General features: G+C 51.4%; 1 protein-coding gene across 7 annotated transcripts in view; it reads right to left on the bottom strand.

Moving 5' to 3' along the window:
- Positions 1–784: 784 nt before the first annotated feature.
- NDST1 (N-deacetylase and N-sulfotransferase 1) overlaps positions 785–10,693 on the bottom strand; it is an 89,792-nt gene continuing 79,883 nt past the window's right edge. For all 7 annotated transcript variants that reach the window (XM_058281004.2, XM_071210749.1, XM_058281000.2 and 4 more), the window contains one exon: positions 785–10,398. In XM_058281004.2, the coding sequence (XP_058136987.1) occupies positions 10,279–10,398 (120 nt within the window). In that variant the 3' untranslated portion in view covers positions 785–10,278. The remainder of the gene's footprint in view (positions 10,399–10,693) is intronic.

Below are 10,693 nucleotides of genomic sequence, written 5' to 3'. Positions count from 1 at the left end.
ATTGTATCATATTACTGTCTTCTTGCCTCCATGGTTTCCAATGAGGAATCTGCATAAGTTTTACTGGATGTCCCTTTATATGTGATGGTTTGCTTCTCCCTTGCTGCTCTCAGAATTTTCTCTTGATCTTGATGTTTGACATTCTGAGTAGATGTTTCTTGGAGCACGTCAATTCAGACTTATTCTGATTAGAGTACACTGCACTTCTTGAACATTTAAGTTCATTTCTTTAGTGAATGGGTTCTTAACAAGGAGTCCATGAGCTTGAATTGAAATTCAAAAAGACATTATACTTGTGGGGTCGTGTTGGTGCCATTGTGATGTAGTTACTAAAAAACTCACAATATAGTTTGGTCTTATTAAGGGGTCCATGGTTTTCACCTGACTGGCAAAAGGGTCTGTGGAACAAAACATGGTTAGGAACCCCTGCTTTAGTGAGAGCTGAGAAACGTTCAGTTACTATTTCCTCTAATACTATTTCTGCCCCTTTTCCCTCCTCTTTTCCTTCTAGAACTTCCATGACATGTATGTTGTTGTGTTTCATATTGTCATTCAACTCCCTAAGCCCCTGCTCAATTTTTTCCATTCTTTTCTCTCTTCAATTTCAGCTGTTCTGTCTTTAATATCACTTATTCCTTCTTCTATAATTTCGAGTCTGCGGGTGTATTCCTCTAATGTGTTTTTGATCTCACCTATTGTGTCTTTCATTCCCATGATCTCTGTTACTTTTCTATTCAGGTTTTCAAATTATTCTTTGTACCAGCTCAATATCTTCTTGATGTCATTGTCTTTCAACTCATTAATTTGATCTTGGAAATTTGTATGCATCTGGTTCATTAGTTGTTTCAAATCCTGTGTCTCATCTGGGGCTTTTATATATTTCTTTTCTTGGGCCATATCTTCCATTTTCTTAGTGTGGCTCATAATTTTTTTGCTGATGTCTAGGCATCTGATTAGGATGGTGAGTTTACTCGGATGCTCAATTTCTCTCTCTTTTGTAGGGATTTAGTGGCAGAAAGCTGTGTATTACTGCTGTTCTTTGAGTCTCGTTTCAACCTGGATCTTTAGAATTGTCCCTGTTAGTTGCTCAAAACTGGGCTCTGGACTCAGTAATGGTTGCAGACCTGCTTCCTAGGGCCTTGGGAGTGAGGCTATAAAGGCCAGAAAAAAACCTCTTCTTTAATTTCCTCACGTGCACTTCCTTGTTCTGCCAGCAGATGGCGCTCGTTGGCAGCCCTCTGGGTTCGACGCCGGGTCCGAGTGTTTTTGCTGCAACAAGGACTGGGTCAGTGTGACAGAGGACACTGCCTGGAGGCTAAGAGCCTCCTAATTCAAACCTTCTCAGAGACAGTTCTCCAAACTTCACTGGCAGCCTCCTCCCTTCTCCCAAGTAGTAAATAATTCCACTCTCCTCTGCATGCTCAATAATCAGTCCCGGTTAATAGAGAGGAACCCTGAGAGGGTCCCGTCCCACCTCCCAAGGCAAACAACGCCGCGCCCATACCCAGCCTGGAAGGGCTCAGGAGACACAATAGACCACATTTGTGGGTCAAAAGCTGAGCCAGCCTTAGGGGTGTTCCTCTCTCTCCCCTTTCCTGGGGCGGTGGGTCCCTAGCGCCCCCTTTGTCAGTAGCTGCGGGCCCAGAGGCCCGAGAGTTCAGAGGTGTCTTTAGTGAGGAGGAGGGTGCTGGCGGCAGCCGCGGCTTGTAACTGACAGCTTTGCTGTTGCGATTCTTTTCCTTGTCCCTCTCTCTTCCGGGTTGTGTCCAGCCTTCTGGTGTCATAAACCCTAGATTTTTTTCCAGGCCGTTTCTGCCTGTCCTCTAGCTACTTTTCTGGGAGAGAAGAGAGTCCCCGCGTCTTTCTGGTCCGCCGTCCTCCTGGATGTCTCCAGCACCGCGCTGTGAACCGCCAGGCCAGCCTGCTGTGAGGCGATGCACAGGGGCAGCGCCTGCGAAAGGCTGGGGCGACAGCACCCCCTGGTGGCCACACTGGACTGTGCCTCTCAGGACCACGGATCCTCGAGCGTGAGTTCCGCTCCTCAGTTTCTTCCCTTTCATGCCTAAGTATTTTAGCATGTTCTTCTTAAGAAAAATGAGGCTCTTTTACATAACAGGAAAACAATCGGAATCTGGAAGTTTAACACTGATACAATACTGATCTACATAGGCTGTATACAAATTCCACCGATGGTCCCAATGGTGTCCTTTTGAGCTCAGTTTCCTGGCCAGGACCACTGCAGGATTACACATGACATTTGAGCTAGGTCTCTTTAGTCTCCTTTAATCCTGAACAAATACTCAGCCTTTCTTTATATTTCACGACCTTGACATTCTTAGAGTTCAGGCCAGTTATTTTGCAAATGTCCCTCGATATGGGTGTGTCTGCCATTTCCTGGTGGCTGGATCCAGGTTCTGTCAGGAGCCTCACAGCTGTTACGCTGTGTCCTTCTCAGGGCGCTGCAGCAGCAGGCCCATGATGTGGGAAAGGCTAACGCCCCCATCTGTGAGCATGGGGACACTGAAGCTTGGAGGGACAGAGTTGCTGAGACTTGCCCACTGTCACACAGCCAGTGAGTGGCAGAGTCAAGATCCTCCACTCAGGAGAACTGCAGCAAGAATTACCCATGCCACCTCAGGACATTAACTCAGCATCAACCACTGCAGTCTAGCTGTCTACGCTGCTTCACCCATTTCATTGTAATTATTTGTTTATGACTTACAGTACACCAGTGGTACATAAAGAGATTACAACTGTAAAAAAAAAGTTTCAGCCAAGGCTAAAATCTCTGTAAAAATTTCCCAGTATCCTCCCCTTCCTCTAAAAGTCTTCTGTTTTCAGTTTAGTATGAGAGAAACCTAGCTCAGCATAGAAAAATACATGTCATGTATCATTTCTCTTTCCAAAAATGGTATCATACCGTAGGGTCAATTTTTAGAGATTTCCCTGGCAGGACTTGGCGGTCAAACGAATTATTTTCAACTACATCATCATGTTCCACTGTGTGGATACACCAGGGGTGCTTTGGCTGATCCCCTATGGATGGGCATCTAGGTTGTTCCCAGGGTTTTGCTATTATAAAGCACATACCCTATGCACATGATTCAGGGCTTCTCTGAGGGAGCTGCCCATCACTGGGAGCCTGTAGGGGATGAGGAGGGTCTGATGTGCTTTTATTCCCTCAACCTATTAGAACTGCAGGACTCTCGGGACCTGAGAGCAACCGGCCTGGGTTTTCACCACGTGTTTCAAGGAATCTTAGGGTTCCAAGACAGACGGAAGAAATGGAGTTGGTGAGAGTCCAGACCCCCACTCCCATCTCCAACCCTGCTTTTAGCTGGCTACAATGGTTTTCTTTAAAAAAAAAAAGTCTCATCTATCTTGCAGTTCAAACACCACTGATGTATTCGGACCCTTTCCCTGGCACAGGCGTCCCTTCTGTACCACACAGGAAGGGACTGTCCAGCCTGGGCTTGGCTCTCCCCAGTAACAAGCAGCTCCTTACCCACCGTGATGGACAGAATAAAGACCCCCAAAGATGCCTACGTGCTAATCCCCAGAACCTGTGAATACGTTACCTTCCAGGGCAAAGGAGAACAGAAGTTGCAGATAGAATTAGGGTTGCTAATCAGCTGACTCTGAGATGGGGAAATTGTCCTGAATTCTAACTGGAAAAGGGAGGCAGAAGAGCTCTGCTGACCCCTTGGTTTTAGTGCAGTGAGACTCATTTTGGACTTCTGACCTCCAGAACTATAAGACAATAAACCTGTGTTGTTTTAAGCCTCTATGTTTGCGGTCATTTGTTAGAGCAGCCAAAGAAAACGAATACACCCACTTTGGCAACATTGCTGCGCCTAGTTCTTAGATGCCAGCCCTGGCCCTGTGCCCTGGGCCTCCAGAAGGCTCTCTTTCCCACCATCGGAAGGCAGTGGCCTCATCTCTCCCAGTCTTCTCCAGGCTCAATGGTCTCTGTCCCTCACGCTATGTGGTTTCCAGGTCTCCTTCAGCGTGCTGGTCACCCTCCTGAGGACATGGCACACGCAGTCCACGTTCCTCTCGATCAGAAGTCCAGCCTTGATGACAGCCACATGGCTGATACCAAGCTCCCAGCAGACATATCCAAGGTCTCTGCAGGTGCTGCCCCGTGGCACAGCAACTGGCATCTCAGCCCCCCAGTCCACTCTCCTGGTTCCTGGTAATGGATCGAGACCTCCCAGCCGTGCCCCAGCACGCCCCTCCTCCGCCCCTTGGGGGGCCTGGTTCAGTGGTTCCCGAGCCTTCCTGCGCATCAGGGAGTTTGTTAAAGTACACACTGCTGGTCACACCCCCAGAAGTTCTGAGTGGAGAAGGAGGGAGCCCAGGAATGTGCAGTTTTTAAAAACTTAAGGGGATTTAAAGCCAGACACTCCACTGCAGACAAGTGACCCTGGCCTCTCCGTCGGCCCAGGCGCCGCCCCTCCCCAGGCAAATCTCTAGCCAGGCCCTCAGTTAGGCTGAGAAGGTGAGAAAGTCATTGCTTTGCCCAGAGTTTCAGTTCCTTGGACAGTGGGCCTCTCAGCATTAATTACGACCCTTAGGGACCATCAGCCTGAGCCAGGGTTTCCCAGTGTGGGGTGCCTCGGTAGGGTGGGGAACTTGTTAAAAATGCAGGGGCTTGGACCCCACCCCTCATCTGCTGGAGACGACTCTTTGGAAGTAGGGCCTGGGAATCTGCATTTTAAGCACGTTTTCCAGGAGAGGCCAGAGTCTAACTTCTTCCACACCCCTAAAGAAAACTGAGACTCAAAACCAAAAGTGACTTTCCTCGGTCACTACACACCTGGCAGAATTGGTGCTGGACTCTGAGTCCAGAGCGCAATCCCCAGCACTTCTGAACCATCTGGCTTGTCTGGGGGCTCTTTGTCATCTAAGACACCGCAGGCAGCTGGACGGGGACAGGCCTGTTATCTGGAAAAGCTTCCATTCACAGCCCAGGGGAAATGACCTTTGATTTGAACAAGTCCCTGCACACTCGTGTGTGTGTGTGTGTGTGTATGGGGGTGGCAGATAGGCACACTTCAGCTGTGCATGCAAACATCTCCGTCACCACTCACTGAAAGGTCAGACAGAAAAATGGGACAAATGTGTACAAACAGAACCCCACTTTATTAGCAGTTAGTTCGAGATTGTACATTAATGGAGGAAGGTTCCCACTTTTAACACAACCCAAAACGGCTGGTTCGAGAGCCCTCGTCATCAGGTGAGCTGGGTAGCGCTTCCTCTCCACCCCTGCCCACCCCCACACGGGAAGGAAACCTCTGCCTGCTCCCCTAATGTGCCCCCCACCCTCTCCAGGCAGCCCTCTCCTCTCCCCAGGAAATGACATGAATTTCATGCAAAAAATTACAAAAGGAGCCCTCTTGTTGATAATAAAAGCTAGCAGTCATAGAAAACCCCCCTTTCCCTCATTCTCCTCCAGGGCCAGAGAAAGGAAGAGAGTGGGAGGGATGAACTTCTTAGGATAAAACACAGCCTGAGCCCCCCACGGCCTGGACACTGACGCCACGCAAAGCCCGGGGCCAGGCCCTCTGAAGGCCATCGGAGCCGTTAAGGACAGCCCCGGAGGGCGTCCAGCCCAGGGCTGGCAAATGGGGATCCAGCATTGCCTCAAGGGCTCGGACCCCCACCGCACTTCCACTAGAGCAGACCTGCCTCCTTCTATCCTGCATGTTTCCTCTTACGGTTTTCTTTCATGTTTTATAGATGGGGAAATTGAGGCCCTGGGAGGAAAATCATCACGCAGCTTCCAACCGGACTTCCAAATGGACTAAACCGCACAGCTGCCTGCCCCAGTGCTCTTCTCCCCCACACCCCAGCTTGGGGGAGTCAGTCCCTGATCCAGGCCCCTCCCTGGTGCCGCCCACAGGCCTGGCACTGGCCAGGGGCAAACGTGAGTCAAACAGACCACAGGTCTGTGCCAAGTGCAAACCCTGGGACACAAGACAGACAGACGTATTCCCAGGGTCAACCGGGGCCCAACTGGGTCGGCCTCCACGATGCAGCTTCTGCCTTAGAGTGCCCTCTCTCCCTTCCTCCCGGGCCCAGCGCCGCCACCTTCTCCAGCTGGGCTGGCCTCCACGATGCAGCTTCTGCCTTAGAGTGCCCTCTCTCCCTTCCTCCCGGGCCCAGCGCCGCCACCTTCTCCAGCTGGGCCGGCCTCCCCGATGCAGCTTCTGCCTTAGAGTGCCCTCTCTCCCTTCCCCCCGGGCCCAGCGCCGCCACCTTCTCCAGCTGGGCCGGCCTCCCCGATGCAGCTTCTGCCTTAGAGTGCCCTCTCTCCCTTCCTCCCGGGCCCAGCGACGCCACCTTCTCCAGGGGGCCCCCCTCGCCCTCCCCTGAGCTCCTGAGCTCGCTGCTCCTCTGATGGTTTGGCACTTGGTGCAGGTGACAGTGAAGGTGCATCTTACGTGAAAGTGAAGTCAAGCCAGCACAAAAGATGAAAATACATATAACCTAAACCCTTAAAAATATGTAGGGGACAGAGGAACTCGTTGTATGACACCATGAGGAAACAATGAGACGAATCCAAAACGGGGACTCTACAAGACAGCAGGCCTGCCTGCTATCCTCAGAAAAAAATCAAAATTTAAAAAATCAAAGTAGCGGGAAGGGGTTGGGGTGGAGGGAGAACTTTTTAGCCTTAAAAAGAGATTAAAAGAAACAGTTAAAATGCCATGTGTGGACCTTGATTTGATCCTGATTTGAAACTATAATTTATTGTGGGACAATTAGGGACTTGTGAAATTGGATGGGATAGCAGATGTTGTTAGGAACTTACAATGATGTTTTGGGTGTGGTATTAGACCAACATGTAGGTGAAAGTCCTATTTCCTGGGAGAAATAGGCTAAAGCATTTAGGGGGAAGTCTCATGATGTCTGCAACTTCTTTTCAAGTAATTCATGAAAAAAACAGGTAGAGATCAAATAAGTGTGGCAAAATGTTAATAATTCCCTATCTAGATGGTGGGCATATGGATGTTCATAAGATATTTAGCAGAACTTTCCAGATTGTTCTTTTCACTCACACACCTGTGGGGGCAGCATTGTGCTGGCACCCCCATCTCTGTGGGTCAGCACAGCTGGTTTCCTCTGGTGGGAACAGGCTGCGGCTTATTCAGCTGGGCCCGAGAGGAACTGGTGCTCATATTTTGGGCCAAAACTCACACATCCTCCAAGCGGTGAGACGCCTGCACCACGGGAGGCTCCCAGAGCCGAGAGCCGCAGTGCCTGAGGCGGCTGCAGGTGACTCCCCTGCTGGTGCTCAACCCACCTGCACTCCCCTGGGGCAAAGGCCTGGGGTGGGCTCCAGGAGTCACCTGCCCAATATCAGCTATTTCTCTCTCTCTCTCTCTCACTTTTTTGGCCAAACACTGACAGTGAATTAGTGAGTGTTCAAGTCGCTGCTGACGCTGTACCCTGCCGTGCACTGGTTTCCTCTTCTCGGGGGATCTGTGTGCCCGAGCTGAGAGCCCCAGGGGGACCTGTCCCCACACCTGCAGGTCCTGGCAGTGCTGGGGCCCAGTGGGTCCCAGGTAAGATTTGTTAGGGGGAAGGGAAGCAGCAGCAGTGACCAGACAGACTGAGAAGACATGGCAGTCAGGTCCCCACTCCAGGAGGGGACGCCTGGACAAAATCCAGATTATCTGCTCTGCCCCCAAAAGGTCTCAAACTTGCTTGCTCCTTCCTCAGGCCAGAGGCAGAGAGAAGAGACACTGCCTGCGCTACGAGGGCCAGCTCCCTGCCAGCAGCCCAGGCATTGTGGGCTCCAAGAGACAGGAGGGTAGGCCAGATGGTGGGAGCCGCCAGGTCCTCTCAGGTCACGGGGCGCCACCCCTCAGCTGACAGGTGTGCAGTGAGGCCCAGGAATGCAACTAGGAGAGCAGCTGCCCCATTCTGGTCGTCTGTCCCATGCGTGGGCACGTCTTCGTAAGTGGCCACGTAGCCGTGCCACCCTGTTCCCACCCCCTCCCCAGGCGCCAAGCTGCTTATCACTGCCGCCTCGGGTCGACAAGAGGCAACGCTTCCAGGCAGCAAGGCCCCAGCGAGAAGCATGGTGGGAACCGCTCTGACTGCACCAACGAATGCAGCTGGTCCAGCTGAGCATCCAGATTTCCTCATCACCCCAGCGTAGAACGTGAGAAAAGGGAATCAGTTCAGAACTAAGACCCGCCCCGCAGGCTGGGCAAGGACCTTCGAGCTGAGGAGAGCATGACCGGGATGCAGATGCAGGTCTGGAATTGAGATGGCTCAAAGGCACCCTGGGAAAGAGTCGTTTTCCCCATTTCCTGGAATGACCAAGGGTGTGACTGAGGGAGGGACAGGAACCTGGCACAGAATAAGGTCCCAAGGATGGGCTCAGAGGCAGTGTGGCATTGAAAGAAGAGCACTGGGCTTAAAATCGGGAGCCTCGAGTTCGATTCTCAGCCCTGCTCCCAACCAGCTCTGTGACCGTGGCCCAGCAGGCTACCTCCCCTTTCTAGACCTGTTTCCATACTTGTCAAAAGACCCTTCCAGCGCCAAGATGCTAGAGTCTTCTGATAAGACAAGGCTCTCCAGAAGGTATTTCCTGGGTGTCAATTCAAAGCTGAATCGGCAGTTGGAGGGGGCTGGGAAAGGCACCCCAGCCTCAGTCTCTTCACATTGTTAAAAGGAAAGGGGGTGGGTATAGGAGCAGACCCCAACCAGAAAAGAGCCCAGAGATCCCACTGTCTGCAGGTGGGTCTGGTGACAGTTTGGTGGGTCCAGTGGGCATCACAGCTCCCAGGGCAGCTCCCAACCTAGCACCATGTAGGGGAGGGGGGGGTACCATGGCCCTAGCTCATCTACCCCAGTCCCAGCTACTTCCTTTGGCCAAAATTCCCCAGGATAACTGGGCTTCAAGAATTTCCTGGAGAGGGGTGGTCTTCCCTATATACGTCGTCACTGTTTTTTATCTGGGGTACCCCATACAGCCATGGCATTGGGAGACGGCACCTCTATAATGTTTCCTTGAGGCCCCAGACACATGAAGACACACTGCCCTCTGCCGCCTCATTCTCCAGCAGAGATACGACACCCTTTGGAACTGGGGTTTACCACCATTTTGTACAAATGAATTAAAAACAAACCCAACCAAAAAAAATATAATATATATATATATACATTATATATATATATATATATATATATTTATATAAAACACAGTGCGACCCCAGCACCCAGGGTATAAACTCTTAAACTCTGGCACCAAGAAAAAAATAACAAACAAAATATTAAAATACTTTAGCTTCTTAGTACTTGGGAGGTTAAGGGGATCTCTGGGAACCTCAGCCACAGGTAACTGGGAAAAGCAGTCTCGCCAGCTCTGCCCAGTGTCTGCCAGGGGCCAAGGCCAGGTGGGCATGGGGGCAACATATGTACACTGGAACATGTATACTGGCAGAGTCCTGACCGCCTCAGTCCTTTGCCACAGGAAGCACCACACACGTCATATCCCAGGGTGAAGAAAGGAGTTGGGGTGGAGGCCTGGCTCTCTGCGTCCAAATGGCATGGCAGTGCCCCAGGGTCCGGAAGGGGGCCGGGGGACTGGGTGGATACTGCAGAACCAGAGAATCCTTCCCCAAAAAGGGAAGCTGAGAGGTGACGGTACTAACCAGAAGGTGTGTGGAGGTTCAGCATGCTCTCGAGGTGGCCACACTTACATCCAGCCTACGGCTGACTCTGGGTATCCAGCAGACCCCTCGGGAGGGCCTGGCTTGAAATGTCAGGGAAATGGCCAGTCTCTCCCTCTGGTTTGGCAAAAGGCCCAGCAGGGCTCTTCTCCCTTACTGTGTAGGACAGGGAAAATATGGCAGCTAATACTGAGGGGATACCCTGTCAGAACAGGAAGTAGTGGGATGGAGAAGGGCATGGTTGGTAGAACACAGTGAGGGACGGAGGAAAAAGTTCCATGGAATCCCTCCTACCAGGAAGCGGCCTTCCACCAGCAGGAAGTGGCCTCCCCACAAGAGGCTGTGAACGGAATGGACCTCTGGTGGCTAGGGATGTCCTCTAGGCCACAGATCCAGCCAATGGATGCTCAGGGGTCCTTGTGCACCTGCATGGGTCTTCTCCCAGCTCCACCTGGGCCTGGGCAGAGTATTGCTCATAAGTGCTTGGCCGGCCTAGGCCCAGCTCCCCACACTGCAGGTCAGTCTGGCTCAGCGTGCGGTGGGACGTCCCTGCCATCATAAACGTTCAGTCTGGCTGTGGTGGCCGCGGCTACCTGGTATTCTGGAGGTCCTCCCGCAGCCAGGTGGGTAGTGTCTGGCCCATCTTGTACAGTAGCTTGGAAAGCTCGATATTGTGGTCCCGGTAATAGTCCTTCAGGAAGGCTCGGGACTGTAACAGGAAGGAAAGCTCAGGTCTTGGTTATGTGCTGACTCAAGAGTGAACCCTTCTGTAAAACCACCATCCTGTTGGCATCATCTCACACATTTACTATTTATTCACAGTCTTCCTCTAAATGATAACCTCCAGTAGAAAACTTCTATACAGAAGGAGCATCAAAATATAACACTTAAAGTCAGGATTCTTGTGATAGGGAGAAAGTAAAGAAAATTAATTAGAGCCCAAAGCCAATGGAAAAAGAGAAACCTGAGATTCACGGTGTGGCCTTTCCCCAGTGTTTTTTGGC

The sequence above is a fragment of the Dasypus novemcinctus genome, chromosome 2, assembly GCF_030445035.2.
Source record: "Dasypus novemcinctus isolate mDasNov1 chromosome 2, mDasNov1.1.hap2, whole genome shotgun sequence".
In the NCBI taxonomy this organism is placed as follows: Eukaryota; Metazoa; Chordata; class Mammalia; order Cingulata; family Dasypodidae; genus Dasypus; species Dasypus novemcinctus.
The sequence above is the reverse complement of the archived record's forward strand: the minus strand, read 5'-3'. Positions and strand labels throughout refer to the sequence as shown.